At 40.7% G+C, this 21,119-nt stretch overlaps 1 protein-coding gene across 1 annotated transcript in view; it reads right to left on the bottom strand.

The window, feature by feature from the left end:
- Window positions 1-1,054: 1,054 nt before the first annotated feature.
- Window positions 1,055-21,119, bottom strand: part of LOC108704037 (sodium- and chloride-dependent GABA transporter 3) — a 105,495-nt gene continuing 85,430 nt past the window's right edge. The window contains exons 8-15 of the mRNA XM_018240407.2: window positions 15,203-15,306; window positions 13,571-13,695; window positions 11,220-11,332; window positions 11,000-11,137; window positions 9,277-9,379; window positions 6,868-6,968; window positions 3,097-3,267; window positions 1,055-1,842 (exon numbers count right to left, since the gene is read on the bottom strand). Coding sequence (XP_018095896.1) covers window positions 1,690-1,842; window positions 3,097-3,267; window positions 6,868-6,968; window positions 9,277-9,379; window positions 11,000-11,137; window positions 11,220-11,332; window positions 13,571-13,695; window positions 15,203-15,306 — 1,008 coding nt within the window. The 3' untranslated portion in view covers window positions 1,055-1,689. The remainder of the gene's footprint in view (window positions 1,843-3,096; window positions 3,268-6,867; window positions 6,969-9,276; window positions 9,380-10,999; window positions 11,138-11,219; window positions 11,333-13,570; window positions 13,696-15,202; window positions 15,307-21,119) is intronic.

A 21,119-nucleotide genomic window follows, 5' to 3' on the forward strand; every position in this document is an offset into this window, starting at 1 on the left:
GCAGCCACCCCTATGGGAATTCAGTTAAATCAGCGCAGAAATGCAGTTCAAGGGGACGTTCACATTTAAATGAACTGTTATTATGATGAAGAGAGTTATTTTTTTTTATTATTTTTGGTTTTTAAGTTATTTAGCTTTGTTTTCAGCAGCTCTCCAGTTTGCAGTTTCAGCCATCTGGTTGCTAGAGTCCAACTTCCCCTAGCAACCATGCATTGATTTGAATAAGAGACTGGAATATGAATAGGAGAGGCCTGAATAGAAATAATAAAAGGTAGTAATAACATTTGTAGCCTTACAGAGCATTTGTTTTTTAGATGGGGTCAGTGACCCCCATTTGAAATCTTGAAAGAGTCAGAAGAAGGCAAATAATTCAAATACTTTAAAAATGAAGACGAACTGAAAAATTGCTAAGAAATTGGCCATTCTATAACATACTAAAAGTTAACTTAAAGGTGAACCACTAGGGATGGGCGAATTTGCGCTGTTTCGCTTCGCCGAAAAATTAGGGAATTTTGCGCGAAATTCGCAAAACGGCGCCGGCGTCTTGTTTTTGACGCGGGCGCCCGTTTTTGACGCCGGCGTCCGTTTTTTCGGCAAATTTTTTTTGATGCCGGCGTTTCGCGAATTTATTCGCTGGCGACGAATCGCGCGAATTCGCGCCTGCCGAATAAATTCGCCCATCACTATGAACCACCCTTTAAATTGTTCCGTGGGGGGTTGGCTTTGTGTGTTAGCAATAGGGATGCATTGAATCCAGGTATCAGTTCGGGATTCAGCCAGGATTTTGCCTTTTCAGCAGGATTTGGATTCAGTCGAATTCTTCTGCCTGGCCCAACTGAATCTGAATCCTAATTTGCATATGTAAATTAGGGCCGGGAAGGGAAAACAAGTGACTTTTCGTTGCAAAAAAAGGAAGTAAAATGCAAATTAGGATTCTGATTCTGTTCGTGATTGAACTGAATCCCAAATACAGTGAAACCTCAATTTTACATCCCCTAATTTTGATTTTACCCTCATTTTACATTGTTGTTTTGTGGTCCCACTTATATTTATACATAATACATTTCCCTGATTTTACATTTTCCTTGATTTACACTGTTTTTTTCTGTTCCCCTGAAAAATGTAAATTGGGGGTTGTACTGTAGAGGATTCCCTACACCCAGATTCCTGATACCAGCAAAGGAAAGGCTGGAGAAAGGCGGGACTTGTATTGACGGGAAAGCCACGGGCTCCTTTAGGTCCCCAGAAAACGACAGTCTAAAACAGTCAAATTTACCTTTTTTTTAAAATGATTTTTTTTTTTAACCTCACAAGAGAAATATCCGTTGTGGTTACACATATCAGCGAGACTCTACGCAGTCCAATTAATAAACGCTGCTAACGAGGAACCTGTAAAATGGCTGTTCCTACAGACAAACACGTTATAAAGATCCGGACAGATTAGAAACACGACACGTCATAAAGTCCAGGTATAAAAACGGTACAGTTCACTATAGGAAACGATGGACAACATCACATAGAACTGCCACTAAACAACACTGTCACTTATATAACACAACAAGTGTACAATGTGCACTTTAAAATCAACCTGTTAAGATTTTGTGCGGAACAAGCGAGACGCTACATTTAAGTGAAATCTCTCGTTTTTTTTTTTTGTCTGAGTTTGTGTGAAACAACCAGTATTTTGCCTCAGAAGTGCGTTTCCTTTTCTGTAATGGCCGAAATGTTCCCGTCGCCTTTAAGTTTAGCGTCACAGTCATTTACTGTCGCGGTGCAGGCGTCGGCCCCCAGCTTCCCCCTCATTTTCAGGTCTGGACTTGGTAACGTCAACGTCTTCAGTTTCTGCGGGTTCAACACATGAACATTAGAGCAGTTACAACTCATTAGAAATACCCAGAGGTTTATACCGACAATATAAAATAATCCCAATCACCAACAAATTGTACAACCAGTATTGGAGAAGTGGAACATGGAGATATATTTGGGGTTCCGGGTTGTGTAGAGAAACAGTAGGAGTGAATGCACTAAAAAGTGAAGAGTTCTCTCAGTTGATCTAAGATATCAAACCACAGACTAGAGTCCTGCATCGGGTCGGGTACTCAAGGAATATCCGCAAGATGGTCAGGTTTTGGGAATAAATTTGTGACTGTCTGATTGTGTGTGTAACCGTCTGGGTACCTGGATACATTGGATTGGACCCTCCTGCCCTCCCCTGTGTTTGTGGTAAAAATCCTCGTCCTACCTACTGAAATACACTACAGAAGTTGGCCATGGTGCCCTTTTCCAACCATCCTTCCCCAAATTCCTTTGGTCATTCCCAATAAAGGCTCATCTTGTTTATAATGTCCATCTTCCATGGTTGAATCCCATTTTCCCAACTATTTGATCTGCCCACATGTCCAAAATGAATGTTGTTGTCTCTGGATCTCCAGCAGAACATCCCTCCATGATTTTAGGTACAAGTTTTGGGGATTTAGATCTCAAAGAAAACGTAGTAATGACACGGCCCAGGAGCACCTACTCTCTCCTTCGGGCGAGTCTAAAACAAGCAGTGAAAAAGAACATGTGCCATCCCAAATAGATGATGTACCCATTAGGATACTACATTAGATAGGTATAAGGAAGGGTCGGATGCTTTATTCACCAGTAGCTCCTCCCAGCAGACAGGAGGGAGCCAATGAGATTAGAGGAGGGAAAGGGGTGCTACAGGGAGAGCTGGGAAGTGAATCAGGGGTACAGGCTGATACATTAGATAGGTATAAGAAGGGGTTGGATGGTGTTTAGCAAGTGAGGGAATACAGGGATATGGGAGATAGCTCATAGTACAAGTTGATCCAGGGACTGGTTCCATTTTGGAGTCAGGAAGGAATTTTTCCCCCTCTGAGGCAAATTGGAGAGGCTTCAGATGGGTTTTTCTTGCCTTCCTCTGGATCAACTGGCAGTTAGGCAGATTATATATAGACTTAAGGTTGAACTTGATGGATGTGATTATGTCACTATGTATAAGCCTGCAAGCCTATAAATGGACATTTAGATGTTAGATTCCATTGTTACTATATTCCCCATTATATTGATGAGCCAGGCTGCTTCTCTTACCTGTAAAAAGCTGCCTTCAGTCTTGCACATCTTGATTATAATCCATAAAGGAATACACACCATGGAGGAGAGAGCCATCATCCACCCTATGCCATATCCCCAGGCAGGATACGTATATACATTATTGTATTTCAGTGGTTTATATTTCACCAAGAAAAATATGAAGATGCTCTGAAAGAGAGAGAGATGTTTGGTACAAAACAATTAGAATTATTATGGCCCAATCCCTTTAAAGGGGTTGGTTCACCTTTAAGTTAACTTTAAGGGGCAGATTTACTAAGCTCGAGTGAATTTTCGAAGTTAAAAAAGTTCGAATTTCGAAGTAATTTTTTGTATACTTCGACCATCGAAAAGGATAATATGACTTCGAATTTACTACGACTTCGTTTCGAAGTAAAAATCTTTCGAATATTCAACCATTCGATAATCGAAGTACTGTCTCTTTAAAAAAAAATTTGACTTCATACTTTGCCAAATTAAAGCTACCAAAGTCCAATGTTAGCCTATGGGGACCTTCCACAGCACTTTTCTAAGTCTTTGCACATCGAATAGAAATCCTTCAATCGATCGATAAAAATTGTTCGAATCTTTCGATTCAAAATATTTAATCGTTCGATTGAACGATTTCTATTCGATCGAATACGCTAAAAATCCTTCGACTTCGATATTCGAAGTCGAAAGATTTCAATTCGCGTGTCGAATTTCGAAGTTTTTTTAACTTCGGAATTCGACCCTTAGTATATCTGCCCCTTAGTATGTTATACAATGGCTAATTCTTAGCAACATTTCAATTGAACTTCATTTTTTCTTTTGTATAGTTTTTTTTAATTATCTGCCTTCTTCTTCTGACTCTTTCCAGCTCTTTCCAGCCATATTCTATACATTACCATTACCTGGTGAGACTTATGAAACTGCTCTTACTGCTATAAAGAACTTTTTCATGCCAAGAGTAAATGCGGTTGCTGAAAGATAATTCTTAAAATAAATTCCGCCAACATGGACAATGTAATGGCGAATCCACAGAACAATTTGTAGCAGCTTTGAGAGAGATGGTTGTTACCTGTGAGTTTGGGAATCTAACAGATGAAATTCTAAGAGACCATATAGTGGAAAAAACAAACTCACCTCACATTAGAGAGAGACTGCTCCTAGAGCAGGATTTAACCCTTGCAAAGGCTATTACAGTTGCTAGCCAAATTGAAACAGCAGTGGAAGAGGCTAAAACTCTCAGTCAGGGAACTGCTGGGAATGTACAGACTGTGAATTCAGCACTGGGGCCTAATAATGCACAGTCACAGGCAAAATACAGTGCTAAGGAAAGGGATTCACCTACACTGCAAAACCGTGCAGCAAATACAAATAGCAAATACTGCTTTCGCTGTGGTTCAACACAACACACTGCAAATTATGTTACATGTCCTGCAAAAGCTTTATGGTGCCGCAACTGCACAAAAGTAGGAGATCTGCCGTAGTTCTAAAGTTGTTCATGAAGTCACTACTACAAATGTCACAGTATTAAGTGCGGATAAAGCTGGTACATTTATTCCAGACAAGTTTATATGTCAGTGTCTACTGCTTCTGCTGACAAGGGACACTCCATTAACCTGATGTGATACAGGTTCAGCTCTTTCTATACGACCAAAGGAGATTTTCTTGAAATACTTTGCAAAAGATCCACTTGTTGCACCTGCCCTGAAACTGGTCAGTTACTTAAAGGATCCAATCCCTGTGCTTGGTTACTTGCCAGTGACTGTACAATTTGAATCAAATGCTGCAAAATGTGACTTTTACATTGTGAATAAGGGAACTGCTATACTTGGAAGGGATCTCTTTGCTGCATTAAACCTACAATTAGTTGATGGTCTCATTACTACAGCACCAGTGCCTGCCACACCGCCAGTGTCTAAAGTTTCACCACAAAGCAACACTTCACTGGGTTGTGCAAAGAAATTTGTACACAAATTTAAGTGGAGACCAGATGTAAAACCAGTACAATTTCCTGATTCAGCATGGGAAAAACTTGCCATTGATATTGTCGGTCCTTTTACAGATGCTCCTATAGACTGTAGATTTGCTATAACCTTGATGGACTATTACAGTAAATGGCCTGAAATTGCACTTGTTTCTTATATAACATCAGCTACAGTAATAACATTTCTGTCTACAGTCTTCAGCAGAGAAGGTAATCCAAAGGAGTTAATATCAGACAACGGACCACAGATTGTCTCATATGAGTTTGAATCTTTTCTGAGAGAGAGGAATATTGTGCATAGGAAATCTTCAGTATATTACCCACAAGCAAATGGAGAAATCAAGTTACATGTTGCAGACATCAAATTTCCACAAAATACTGTGCCTACAAAATCATCTACTGCTGACATTGTGAAACGTCAACAAGCCAAATGCAAGGCTTATACTGACAGAAAACGTGGTGCCAGAGAAGTACACTTTCAGCCTGGATCTTTAGTCAGAATTAAGAAACCAGGAATATTGAAACAAGGACAATCTAAATTTACTACACCACTTGAAGTGAGACCCCAGCGAGGTCCATAAACATGTGAACTGTCTGATGGACGCATATGGAATGCAAGTCGTCTTGCTCCTGTTAGATATGACTTTGGAGAAGCTCCATTTGATGAAGGACATTTTCCTACTCCTGATGTCAACTGCAATAGACCTGAAGAAAGTGAACCTATAAGGCGTACTGAGAGAATCAGAAAACTACCTGCATGGACCCAGGACTATGTGATGTGAATAATGTATATTATTGCTTTAACATGCATTGTTGTTCTTTATTACATTTGCCCAAATTCTTTCCTACTATAGGGGGAATATGTGGTGTTTATGCAAATGGCCTGTAGATGTCACTATGCCCAGACTTATACTGTGCATACTTCCTGACAGCTTAAAGGAAAACTATACCCCCGAAACAATGTAGGTCTCTATTAAAAGATACTGAGTAAAACAGCTCATATGTAAAACCCTGCTTCATGTAAATGAACCATTATCATAATGATATACTTTTTTAGTAGTATGTGCCATTGGGTAATCATAAATAGACAATTGCCATTTTAAAAAATAAGGGCCGCCCCCTGAGATCGTACGATTCACAGTGCACACATACAAACCACATGTAAGGTCACATGAGCCAATTAACAGACAGAGTTCTGCCTTTTGCTTCCTCACTTCTTCCTGTTACAGTTAGTGTTGTAGTATTTCTGGTCAGGTGATCTCTGAGGCAGCACAGATAGAGTCACGAAATGGTGGTTCAAGGCAAGAGATGTAAAAGGGCAATATTTATGTAAATATATATTCCAGTTTGGTAAGATTCTTTAATATGCCATTCAATTTGATATAAACTATCTGTTGCTTAAGTATTCATTTTGGGGGTATAGTTTTCCTTTAAAAGTGAAAGTTACTGTTGTGTAATGGCTGCATGAGAGCCTGCTAATAAAGCACTGCCATACTCTCCTCATCCTCAGCTACCCCAAACATAACAGCTACAATATAATAAATCTAGAAAAATTTTATGTTTTTTCTTTTTTTAAAAAAAAAAAACTCGAGAAATTTGGACTAGAAAAATTCTGCTGGAATTGTGTTTGACACCTGTGTAGCCATGAGAACATATAGTAGTCAGGAGGGCATTCATTTTGGGGCCCATGGGCCACTAGGGTGATGAGTCAAGAGAAGCCAAGTCACCAGTCCTGGTCTAAACCTGATCTTACGATGACCATAGTCTTAGCAGTTTAGGTTATTACAGAAAGTACTTACTGCACAAATTCCCGGGGTGAAGAACATCCAACACCATTTTATTAATACAAACGGGCGATGTCCAATCATATCTTCAATATTATCATAAAACCTATTGCTTCCTGTAAAAAGAAAGAACATCTTAGGTCACCCAATCAGATTAGAGGGAATGAGGGAAAATAATCATTGCAATAACAGGGATTCTCTCCCTGAATTATGGAATTCCAGTTTGGCTTCAAGAAAGACTTTTTGTCCATTCTGTGGCAGCTGGGCATAACCTAAACACAGATGCCCCTTTGTTATGAGCCAAGAGATAATTTAATGTGAAGAATCCAATACACCCAAATATCATTACTCTAAAGATACAGCTTAGAATGATATGTCAGGCCAATAAGAACCAATGAGTGAGTTATCAGTATTTCAATTATTAACTGAGCCTCCGAGACTGATAATCATAAAATTAATTTGTGTACCATGATTTCCTTGCAAATCTTTTGCTAATTATGCAGAAACACCTTTCAATTTGACTCAAGAAAGAACAGTTTTTGCTCAAAAGAATCTATATAAAGAAATTATACAAATATGCCAATTTAACTGCAGGGTAACAGTCACCCTGCTATAGTTCCAGGGGTACCCAGGGTACAAATAAACACTCACCCCAAATCCCCCCCTAACTGGCCTTCAGGCTGGGCCCCCTTAGCTCATAACAAGGTTACAGATATATAGAAACATTGGGGTGTCACCCTGCTATAGTTCCAGAGGTACCCAGGGTACAAATAAACACTCACCCCAAATCTCCCCCTAACTGACCTTCAGACTGGGCCCCCTTAGTTTATAACAAGGTTACAGATATATAGAAACATTGGGGTGTCACCCTGCTATAGTTCCAGGGGTACCCAGGGTACAAATAAACACTCACCCCAAATCTCCCCCTAACTGACCTTCAGACTGGGCCCCCTTAGCTCATAACAAGGTTACAGATATATAGAAACATTGGGGTGTCACCCTGCTATAGTTCCAGGGGTACCCAGGGTACAAATAAACACTCACCCCAAATCTCCTCCTAACTGACCTTCAGACTGGGCCCCCTTAGCTCATAACAAGGTTACAGATATATAGAAACATTGGGGTGTCACCCTGCTATAGTTCCAGGGGTACCCAGGGTACAAATAAACACTCACCCCAAATCTCCCCCTAACTGACCTTCAGACTGGGCCCCCTTAGCTCATAACAAGGTTACAGATATATAGAAACATTGGGGTGTCACCCTGCTATAGTTCCAGGGGTACCCAGGGTACAAATAAACACTCACCCCAAATCTCCCCCTAACTGACCTTCAGACTGGGCCCCCTTAGCTCATAACAAGGTTACAGATATATAGAAACATTGGGGTGTCACCCTGCTATAGTTCCAGGGGTACCCAGGGTACAATTAAACACTCACCCCAAAGGCTGCACCTAACAACTTAATATTTTTGTTCCTATTCAAGTTAAACTTTGCGGAGACAAGAACCTCAATTTAAGCCAAGCAAACCCTCTTCTCCCCCATGTCTAACGCCCATGTCTCCCCCATGTGCAGCCCCTTTACATGTGCAGCCCCTTTACATTTGTGTTAGTGAAGTCTAATCCCAGTCACTCAGGAATTTCATTCCCAACAATCCCATTGGCTCATAAAGTCATCCAGGGTTCAATTTCTATCACTTTTATGTCCTTATACCATAGGGCCCTTTTCTACCTTTTCCTTTATTATATCCCATACTCATCCCATACTCCACCTTTTGCTTCTCTCTGTGTTTTTCCTTTATTCATAGACAACTGGATTATTGACATTATAAAAAAGGAATCAAAGGGGAGAAGTTTGGATGGAAATCTGAAACAAAAGTGATGAACGCCTTAAATCTATTTGTTTTGTCTCATGGGTAGTGATGGGCCAATTTCTCCCGTTTAGCTTTGCCGAAAAATTTGTGAATTTCCCGCAAAATTAGTGAAATTGTAAGTTCACAAAAAAATCGAGCAATTCGAACGTTTTCACGAAAAAAATCGAGCTATTCGAACATTTTCTCCAAAAAAGTCGAGCAATTAGAATGTTTTCACTAAAAAAATTGAGCAATTGAGCAATCCAAGTTTTCACAGGAAAATCAAGCAATTCTAACGGTTTCACTAAAATCGAGCAATTCGAAAATTATCACTAAAAAACCGAGCAATTCGAAAGTATTCACTCAAAAATTGAGCAATTCGAATGTTTTTACCAAAAAATCGAACAATTAGAAAGTTTCCCCCCCCCAAAAAAACTTGCAATTCGAACGTTTTCACTGGAAAATCGAGCTATTCGAACATTTTCACTAAAATCGAGCAATTCGAACGTTTTCATGGAAAATTGTGGAATTATTTCGGAAAGTTGCAATACCTGGGAAATAGCGACTGTACTTACCATAAACCCAGCCGATACAGATGCACTCGAATACGGCGACAAACAGCAGACACATTCCGCTCGCCGCATACGAGTCAAACAACTGGAACACGTACATTCCACCCTGAATAACAGACACAATGGGATATTAGTGAAGTTAGTGGCTCAGTCCTATTGTTATACAGGAATCAGTGCATTACAGTTTGTATTTTCATTTTATTTTCATTTTATTTTCATTTTATTGCAGATCTTCTCAATTATGGGGCGGGGAGTAGCGATGGGCAAATAAATTTGCCAGGTATGAATTTGTGGTTTCGCCGGCGGCAAATACATTTTGCGAAACTGCCACGAAAATTTTTGACGCGTAGCAGAAAAGTCAATCATTATTTGGACGCCCATTGACTTTAAAAAATTGACGTGGAAAATTTGCCCATCACTAGTGGTGAGTCCTGTATTGGTTATTGTGGTCTGGGCTTTCTTATTATTAAAGGAACAGTAACACCAAAAAATTTAAGTGTTTTAAAGTAATGAAAATGTTGCCCTGCACAGGTGAAACTGATCTGTTTGCTTCAGAAACACTACTATAGTTTATATAAATGAGCTGCTGTGGAGCAATGGCGGAAATTGAAAAAGGGCTATATGGCACAGGTTAACTAATGGATAACAGATAACACCATTAGACAGACAGAGCTTATCTGCTATCTGCTGTGTAACTTGAGCTTTTTCTCCTTTGAATGGCTGCCCCCATTGCTACAAAGCAGCTTACATATATAAACTATAGTAGTGTTTCTGAAGCAAACACAGCAGTTTTACCAGTGCAGGGAGACATTGCATTATATTTTCATTACTTTAAAAAACTTTTATTTTTTGACGTTACTGTTCCTTTAAGAAATTATAATTTTTGAACTGTGGTGTCTACACACTGAAGTCACCAACCAGACGACACATGACACTCCGGGGCCCCCAGCAACATATACCAAATAAAGTCTTGTTGGGCCCAAGGAATGAAGGGGCCTGATACAGTTGGTATTGTGAGCGCACAATAATAAAAAATGAGGTTGTTGATAAGTTATGGTACCATATTCCCTCCAGTTCCAAAGTGGGAGATCCCAGATACATTTCTCCAAGGTCTCCTGGTCTCTAGGTATATAGTCAGGGGCGTAGCTACAGAGGAAGAGGGGGGGGCAGGAGGTATCGGGGGTCCCATGAGAGCCAAATAATGAGCAATTTCAATATATTGGTAGAAAAGTCAACCTCTGGTTATGTTGAGGGCCCTAAAATTACTTTGCTGTGGGCCCCTATATTATACAGGGACTGTATATAGTCCCTGTATGATTGGTCAAAGTGGTGTTTGGGCCCTGTACTTACTGCCAGACTAGACATAAAGGGCACACAGGCCCACGTTTTGCACTTTGTGCTCAATTCAGTGGCAGGTTAAAAGCTCAGGACACTAGAGCCTTTAATGGCCATTTGTGATATTTTAGCACTTGCACCCGGGGACTGATAAGTGAAGCCAGACTGTGGGATGAGTTGTAGGTCTAGTGAGGTTCCAGGGAGATCCTTACTGGAGTTTCTGTTTCAAAGCTACTTATTATCATATACAAACAATCAATAATTCTGGCACTATATTTTAGAGTATTTTTCATTTGATTTTTTTGGACACTTTGCAACAAAATGTCACGGAGAAACAATTGAAGGCATAAAATATGAATGGCCGAGGCCAATGAGATAGGAAGGGTCTCACCTCAGTTAACATTATAAGTCCAATAAGATACGACACAATAGAAAGTGCCAGAATCAACAGTTCTCTCCGGTAACCTCTTCGGAAAATCTTTGGATACAAGTCCACGACGGCAGTCACCAAACTCTCCACACAGACAAACTGCACAGGTCAGAGACAGAGAGCAATTAGTTGAAATGCTAATTAGTGACAGACACATTGTAGTCTCAGTGCACAGTCTCACCTGACTATCAAGTCCAAGGAAGATGAGCATCATGAAGAAGAGCGCTGCCCAGAGAGGAGCAAGGGGCATCATGGTGACGGCTCTAGGGTAGGCAATGAAAGCCAATCCAGGACCTGGAACACAAAGGGGAAAACCAAGGGAAGGAGAATCATGAAGTTGCCATGGGCAGAAGCCGTGAACTCCTCACAATGGGAAATGTCAACGGCAAATTGAGATGTTCCAAATGCTTTTTCACAGTGAGAAAACAAAGCCTTCAGTGTTGGAGGCCCCGAGGGGCAGGAACGGCTTAAGCTAAATACAAACTCTGGGGGTTAGAAGAATAACTTGTATATAAAGGCAGAGCTTTCCTTCATAGAACTTGTGCATGTTTTATATATATGATACTGTATGTGCCGCCATCAGGGGGTTGTTCTATATATACTGTGTCCTCCATGTAACATTGGGCAGGAGCATTTTACTGAGTGTCAGTTTCAGACACAACGTGTGGAGCTTCCCATTCAAGTGTGAAGAGAGGGAAGAGACTGGCGGCCAATTAATTATCAATGGAATCCATCAAACACTGAGTGTGGCACAAGCCACTGCAGCTCTGTTGTGAGTTGGGAACAGTAAATTACTATATATATATATATATATATATATATATATATATATATATATATATATATATATATATATATATATATATATATATATATATATATATATATATATATATATATATATTTCTAAATGTTCCAAAACACTCATCCTGGGTTAAGTTGTGTTTTTAGTTTCAGCTAAAAAACACATAAAAAACATAAAACACATAAAAAACAGTGGTACCATTCTACTCTCCATCCAGTGCCCCCCTTTAGTGTTACCATTCTACTCTCCATTCAGTGCCCCCCCTTTAGTGTTACCATTCTACTCTCCATCCAGTGCCCCCCCTTTAGTGGTACCATTCTACACTCCATCCAGTGCTCCACTTTAGTGGTACCATTCTACACTCCATCCAGCGCCCCCCCTTTAGTGGTACCATTCTACTCTCCATCCAGTGCCCCCCTTTAGTGTTACCATTCTACACTCCATCCAGCGCCCCCCCTTTAGTGGTACCATTCTACACTCCATCCAGTGTCCCCCTTAAGTGGTACCATTCTACTTAAAAGGGGTACACTGGATGGGGAGAAAAATGGTACCAATAAAGGGGGGCACTGGATACTTGGCAGATGAGGAGCCAGGCTGTGGGGGCCACTGATAATGAATACGAGGCTACAAAAGACACAGTAATTTTGCTCTTCCTTCTTTAAACTGCAATAAAAAGGGATTATATTGAGCTGCTGTGCGATCAGACTCTGAAAATTGTATTTTTACTCTTCTTTTAGTCCTTTGTTCATTGGAAATTGTTAGAGAATAAAGAAAACCTAAAGGACCAAAGGTGCACAAAGCCCATTTTGATGTTGGGTTTATTTAATGGCAATGGGAGTTGGGTTTTGTACGAAAACTTATTTCCCATCGTCAGCCTCCATTGTTCTGGGAGCAAAGGATTTTTTTCAGAGTCCAGTTACTGTTGCTATTGGCTGTGGGAAGGCAATTTCTGATCCCATTTGGAAGATCAATTAGTTATTAATTCCGGGGGTGCAGATAAATAGTTACATAGTAAAGGACAAAAAAGTGTCACATTAGTCGCATACACATCGTTGTGAAGGGAAAACGTAGGATAAGCCCATAGGATTGTGTATCCCTTGCACTGAATTATTTATACATAAGACATGGGGCAAATTCACTATGCTCCGAATCGCCTAACGCTAGCGTCAATTCCCTAGCGTTGGGCATTTTCGTTACTTCGCAAATTCACTAAGGAACGCTGGCGTAAATTCGCTAGTGTTACTTCGCACCCTTACGCCTGGCGAATTTGTGCAACGGACGTAACTACGCAAATTCACTAACGCGCGCATTGTTCTGAACGCTAAGTGCGGCAAAGTTACGCCTTGAGCAACTAGGAATCTTAGTGAATATCCAACATAGTGCAGCTTGGACTCATTATGTATCATTGGGTCTGTGTGGTCTTGGACAAGGGATCATAACCTTTCAAACGATATAATTATGGGGTATCCTAAGACTCCATTCTGGGGCCCCTTCTATACTCAATCTCACTGCTGGTCTTAGTCAGCTGATCAGCTCTTTTGGGTTTACTGTCACTTATTCGCAGAGGAATCCACCTCTCCTCTCCAGACCTGCCTTGTAGCTTGAGTCTAACTCAGTCTCTTCCTTTATGTCCTCTCGTGTATAATAATAATAATAATAATAATAATAATAATAATAAGCATGGACTTTATATAGTGCAAAATAGTAACTGCCCGTTAATCACTTACCTGACTCGGCCACCTCAGCAATTGGCACCCCTTGTTCATAAGCCATAAATCCAAGTACAGAGAATATCGCAAAACCCGCAACAAAACTGGTGCCGCTGTTCAAACAGCAAAGCAAGAGGCAGTCTCTGTAAATAAAGAAAGAACAGAATTCCACTTCAGTCAGTGACCCCCATTTGAAAGCTGGAAAAAAGAAGAAGGAAATACAAGAATGGGACCTATTTCCAGAATATTTAGGACCTTGGGGTTTCCTTAATTTGGATCTTCATACCTTAAGGGGCAGATTTACATAGGGTCCAATATCGAGGGTTAATTAACCCTCGATATTCGACTGCCGAAGTTAAATCCTTCGACTTTGAATATCGAACGATTTTTCTTCGACTAAAAAAAGCTAAGAAAGCCTATGGGGACCTTCCCTATAGGCTGACATTGCACCTCGGTAGGTTTTAGGTGGCGAAGTAGGGGGTCGAAGTCTTTTTTAAAGAGACAGTACTTCGATTATCGAATGGTCGAATAGTCAAACGATTTTTAGTTTGAATTCGACTCGAAGTCGGAGTCGAAGGTCGAAGTAGCCAATTCGATGGTCGAAGTAGCCAAAAAAAACATTCGAAATTCGAAGTTTTTTTTATTCTATTCCTTCACTCAAGCTAAGTAAATGTGCCCCTAAGTCTACTAGAAAATCATATAAACATTAAATAGACCCAATAGGCTGGTTTTTCTTCCAATAAGGATTAATTATATCTTAGTTGGGATCAAGTACAAGCGACTGTTTTATTATTACACAGAAAAAGGAAATCGTTTTTAAACATTCGGAGTATAGGCATGGGATTTGTTATCTAGATAATGGGGGGTTTCTGGATAACGAATCTTTCCCTAATTTGGATCTTCATCCCTTAAGGCAATACAGGCATGGACCTATTATAAAGAATGTTTGGGACCTTAGGGTTTCCAGATAATGGATCTTTCCACAATTTGGATCTTCATACCTTAAGTCTACTAGAAAATCATATAAACATTAAATAAAGCCAATAGGCTGGTTTTGCCTCCAATACGGATTAATTATATCTTAGTTGGATCAAGTACAAGCGACTGTTTTATTATTACACAGAAAAAGGGAGAGGCCTTTCTGTAATTTGGATCTTTCTGGATACCGTGTTTCCTGTTAACGGATCCCATACCTGTAATTCAAAAACTATGAAAAAAAATGTAAAAATGAAGATTTATTGAAAAGTTGGGCATTCTATAAAATACTAAAAGTTAACTTAAAGGAACACTAACATCAAAAAATTAAAGTGTTTTAAAGTAATAAAAATATAATGCAGTATTGCCCTGCACTGGTGAAACTGGTGTGTTTGCTTCAGAAACACTACTATAGTTTATATAAACAAGCTGCTGTGTAGCCATGGGGGCAGCCATTCAAGCACAGGATACACAGTAGATAACAGATAAGTACTACTATAGTTTATATAAACAAGCTGCTGTAGCCATGGGGGCAGCCATTCAAGCACAGGATACACAGTAGATAACAGATAAGTACTACTATAGTTTATATAAACAAGCTGCTGTAGCCATGGGGGTGTTACTGTTGCTTTAAAGGTGAACCACCCTTTAATAATTGACATGAATCGTCTATACCTGTAGCAGTTATTATTGTAATTATTGTAGCTGCCCAGAGCCGTCAGGCACCCCAAGCAGATGGCGTAGGAGAAGAAGATTTGTGTTCCCGCATCGACCCAAACCTGTTGGAGGAAAAGCAAAGTCAGAGTTTCAGTGTTTCCCAACAGAGCGAGATCAGAGACAAGAGAAAAGCAAAACGAAACAAAACCCAAAGGAAAAGAAAAGCCCCGTCGGCGTGTGCCGGTTTCTCACTATGGCGGCTTTGAACTTTCCGAGTGTTGAGATGTCGAGTACAAACGACCTACATACGGAATAACAAGCGGAATCTGCTCCAGGACCTGCGATGGGAATCCTGGGACACGAGGGCAAATATGTTCCTTAATAAAATGGATTGAATATCGACAGATCCCTGTACTGATCCGAGTGGAACATCAGGACGAATTAAATCCAACACATTATTATTAATATATCCAACACATTATTATTAATATATCCAACACATTATTATTAATATATCCAACACATTATTATTAATATATCCAACACATTATTATTAATATATCCAACACATTATTATTAATATATCCAACACGTTATTATTAATATATCCAACACATTATTATTAATATATCCAACACGTTATTATTAATGTATCCAACACATTATTATTAATATATCCAACACGTTATTATTAATGTATCCAACACATTATTATTAATATATCCAACACATTATTATTAATATATCCAACACATTATTATTAATATATCCAACACGTTATTATTAATGTATCCAACACGTTATTATTAATATATCCAAAATGAGAGTCATGGTCATTTATCAATAAAGATCAGACTCGAGCCCGGGGCACAAGGCTGCAGGCTGAGTTATACAGGGAACTGTGAGTATCACTCATGTATTATAAGGGATAATGTACCCCCTACTGTAAATTATAAGGATATTAGAAGTCACTGAGGGGTTGTTCAGTGACCATATAAAGGCACAAGGCTGCAGGCTGAGTTATACAGGGAACTCTGAGTATCACTCATGTATTATAAGGGATAATGTACCCCCTACTGTAAATGATAAGGATATTAGAAGTCACTGAGGGGTTGTTCTGTGACCATATAAAGGCACAAGGCTGCAGGCTGAGTTATACAGGGAACTCTGAGTATCACTCATGTATTATAAGGGATAATGTACCCCCTACTGTAAATGATAAGGATATTAGAAGTCACTGAGGGGTTGTTCTGTGACCATATAAAGGCACAAGGCTGCAGGCTGAGTTATACAGGGAACTCTGAGTATCACTCATGTATTATAAGGGATAATGTACCCCCTACTGTAAATTATAAGGATATTAGAAGTCAATGAGGGGTTGTTCTGTGACCATATAAAGACACAAGGCTGCAGGCTGAGTTATACAGGGAACTGAGTATCACTCATGTATTATAAGGGATAATGTACCCCCTACTGTAAATGATAAGGATATTAGAAGTCACTGAGGGGTTGTTCTGTGACCATATAAAGGCACAAGGCTGCAGGCTGAGTTATACAGGGAACTCTGAGTATCACTCATGTATTATAAGGGATAATGTACCCCCTACTGTAAATGATAAGGATATTAGAAGTCACTGAGGGGTTGTTCTGTGACCATATAAAGGCACAAGGCTGCAGGCTGAGTTATACAGGGAACTCTGAGTATCACTCATGTATTATAAGGGATAATGTACCCCCTACTGTAAATGATAAGGATATTAGAAGTCACTGAGGGGTTGTTCTGTGACCATATAAAGGCACAAGGCTGCAGGCTGAGTTATACAGGGAACTCTGAGTATCACTCATGTATTATAAGGGATAATGTACCCCCTACTGTAAATGATAAGGATATTAGAAGTCACTGAGGGGTTGTTCTGTGACCATATAAAGGCACAAGGCTGCAGGCTGAGTTATACAGGGAACTCTGAGTATCACTCATGTATTATAAGGGATAATGTACCTACAGTAAGTCCTACATTTACTAAAACTCAGTCAATTATCAATTTTGAGGAGTTGTCCCACATGTCCCAGTATTGGGGGTTTCTAGAACATGAGACTTGGTGAAGTGCATTGAAATCCCGGGGTGAGTAGATAACAGGGAATGTAATAGAAGCAATGACGGGTTACAGTAGAGAGTAGAAAATAATTGAGCAGAATCTCTATCTCTGATGGAGCCGATAGTAAAATAAATTACATTTCAGTTTTCCCGTGGAAAGAAATAAGAAGAATTTCGTATAGTGAGCGATTTAATAAACTGGTGGAAAATGAAGTGGAAAATAAAAATGAAATTTGTGGAGTCCAAGAGCAATGAGAATCAGAAGAGTCACATATAATGTTACACATACAGTTTATACTGACAAACGATATGGCAGCTTCTATGCATTTGTATAAAGAGACAAGAAGCTCCAGGATTAGAGATGTCGCGAACTGTTCGCCGGCGAACTTGTTCGCGCGAACATCGGGTGTTCGCGCTCGCCGGAAGTTCGCGAACGTCGCGCGACGTTCGCCATTTTGGGTTCGCCATTGTTGGCGCTTTTTTTTGCCCTCTCACCCCAGACCAGCAGGTACATGGCAGCCAATCAGGAAGCTCTCCCCTGGACCACTCCCCTTCCCTATAAAACCGAAGCCCTGCAGCGTTTTTTCACTCTGCCTGTGTGTGCTGAAGAGATAGTGTAGGGAGAGAGCTGCTGCCTGTTAGTGATTTCAGGGACAGTTGAAAGTTTGCTGGCTAGTAATCGTTTTGATACTGCTCTGTTATTGGAGGGACAGAAGTCTGCAGGGGTTTGAGGGACATTTAAGCTTAGGTAGCTTTGCTGGCTAGTAATCTACCTTCTACTGCAGTGCTCTGTATGTAGCTGCAGTGGGCAGCTGTCCTGCTTCTGATCTCATCTGCTGACTGCTGCAATAACAGTAGTCCTTGTAAGGACTGCTTTTATTTATTTTTTTGTTGTTTTACTACTACTACTACTACTACTACTATAAGAGCCCAGTGCTATTAGTCTAGCAGTGTTGGGGAGTGGGACTGGTGTGCTAATCTGCTGCTCCTAGTAGTTCAGCAGCACCAACTTTAATTTTTTTTTTTAATATTCATTTTTTTTTATTTTACTTTTTTTTATTTTACTACCGCTGTAGTAGTGTATAAGTTGACCTTTTAGGCATTATTTGCCCTGTAGGCATTATTTGCACACTGTTTTCTTCAACCCGCCATCGAGCTGTGTGACCTTGTTCACATTCTGTCTAAATATCCATAATATTACCGTCTCCAGAAAAAACACCGGAGTCACTTTTTTCAAGCAGCCATAATATATTTTACGTAATCCGTATCCACCGCTGTAGTAGTGTATACGTTGGCCTTGTAGGCATTATTTGCACACTGTTTTCTTCAACCCGCCATCGAGCTGTGTGACCTTGTTCCCATTCTGTCTAAATATCCATAATATTACCGTCTCCAGAAAAAACACCGGAGTCACTTTTTTCAAGCAGCATTCATATATTTTACGTAATCCGTATCCACCGCTGTAGTAGTGTATACGTTGGCCTTGTAGGCATTATTTGCACACTGTTTTCTTCAACCCGCCATCGAGCTGTGTGACCTTGTTCCCATTCTGTCTAAATATCCATAATATTACCGTCTCCAGAAAAAACACCGGAGTCACTTTTTTCAAGCAGCATTCATATATTTTACGTAATCCGTATCCACCGCTGTAGTAGTGTATACGTTGGCCTTGTAGGCATTATTTGCACACTGTTTTCTTCAACCCGCCATCGAGCTGTGTGACCTTGTTCCCATTCTTTCTAAATATCCATAATATTACCGTCTCCAGAAAAAACACCGGAGTCACTTTTTTCAAGCAGCATTCATATATTTTACGTAATCCGTATCCACCGCTGTAGTAGTGTATACGTTGGCCTTGTAGGCATTATTTGCACAGTGTTTTCTTCAACCCGCCATCGAGCTGTGTGAGCTTGTTCACATTTTGTCTAAATATTGATAATATTATCGTCTCTAGAAAAACCACTTGAGTTACTTTTTTTCAAGCAGCATTCATATATTTTACGTAATCCGTATCCACCGCTGTAGTAGTGTATACGTTGACCTTGTAGGCATTATTTGCACACTGTTTTCTTCAACCCGCCATCGAGCTGTGTGACCTTGTTCACATTTTGTCTAAATATTGATAATATTATCGTCTCTAGAAAAACCACTTGAGTTACTTTTTTTCAAGCAGCATTCATATATTTTACGTAATCCGTATCCACCGCTGTAGTAGTGTATACGTTGACTTTGTAGGCATTATTTGCACAGTGTTTTCTTCAACCCGCCATCTAGCTGTGTGTATTATCGTTTCCAGAAAAACCAACTGAGTTTTTGTTGTTGTTGTTGTTTTTTTAAAAATAATGCCAGGCAAAGGCAGGCCGCCACGCAGAGGCCGTGCTAGGGGCCGTGCTGCTATGCAATCCTGTGGCCCTAGCAAATTGCCCAGTTTTAAAAAGCCAATGACCCTGAACTCCCAAAATGCTGAAGAGGTAGTTGACTGGCTTACACAGCACACCCCATCCTCTACCGTTTCTAACTTTACCACAACATCCTCCTCATCCTCCACTGCTATGGCCACCCCACGTAACACTTCCTCCACCACCGGTGCCCCTTCTTCACTGGGGTCAGAGGAGTTATTTTCCAATGAGTTTCTTGAACTGAGTAATGCGCAACCATTATTGCCAGAAGAAGATGAAGGAGATGAGGACCTTACACCAGATTTAATTCTGGCAGAGAACACGATAGAGATGGACATAATGAGTGATGAGGAGGAGGTCCCCGCTGCTGCTTCCTTCTGTGATGTGTCAGAAGAAATTGATGCATCTGAGGAGAATGATGATGAGGAGATTGATGTTTTGTGGGTGCCTAGTAGAAGAGAGCAAGAGGAGGGTAGTTCAGATGGAGAGACGGAGAGTCAGAGAGGCAGTAGGAGAATAAGACTTAGAAGAAGCAGGGAGGACAGCCCGCAGGGATCAGCAGGGCAACAACATGTATCGGCACCTGTGTTCAGCCGGCCAACGCACCCGCCATTGCCGCCAATACCGCCAACTCCGCCAACTTCTACTGTTACCGCCAGATCGCACACTTCCAAAAAGTCAGCAGTGTGGGATTTTTTAATGTGTGTGCCTCTGACAAAAGCATTGTAATTTGCAATGAGTGCAGTCAGAAACTGAGCCTTGGTAAGCCCAACAGCCACATAGGTACAACTTCTATGCGAAGGCACATGAGCGGCAAGCACAAAGCACTTTGGGAGCAACACCTCAAAGGCAACAGGCAAACTAAAAGCCACACTCCTTCTGGTCCAGCATCTTACTGCTCTACCTCTGCTCTCCTTGACCCGTCTGAACCACCCTCCACTCCGCCTTCCACCTTGACCACCTGTTCCCATTCCCAGTCATCTGCCACCAGCCAAGTTTCTGTGAAGGCCATGTTTGAGCGTAAGAAGCCAATGTCTGACTGTCACCCCCTTGCCCGGCGTCTGACAGCTGGCTTGTCTGCACTCTTAGCCCGCCAGCTTTTACCATACCAGCTGGTGGACTCTGAGGCCTTCCGCAAATTTGTAGCAATTGGGACACCGCAGTGGAAGGTACCCAGCCGCAATTTTTTTTCTAAAAAGGGAATACCACACCTGTACCAACATGTGCAGAGCCAAGTTACCGCATCTCTGTCACTTAGTGTTGGGCCAAAGGTCCATATGACTACTGACGCATGGTCCTCCAAGCATGGTCAGGGCAGGTATGTCACCTACACTGCCCACTGGGTGAACTTGGTAATGGCTGGGAAGCAGGGAATGGGTAGCTCAACAACAACAGTGGAGTTGGTGTCACCGCCACGGATTGCACGCGGTTCTGCCACCAC

Source organism: Xenopus laevis, chromosome 4L, assembly GCF_017654675.1.
Source record: "Xenopus laevis strain J_2021 chromosome 4L, Xenopus_laevis_v10.1, whole genome shotgun sequence".
In the NCBI taxonomy this organism is placed as follows: domain Eukaryota; kingdom Metazoa; phylum Chordata; class Amphibia; order Anura; family Pipidae; genus Xenopus; species Xenopus laevis.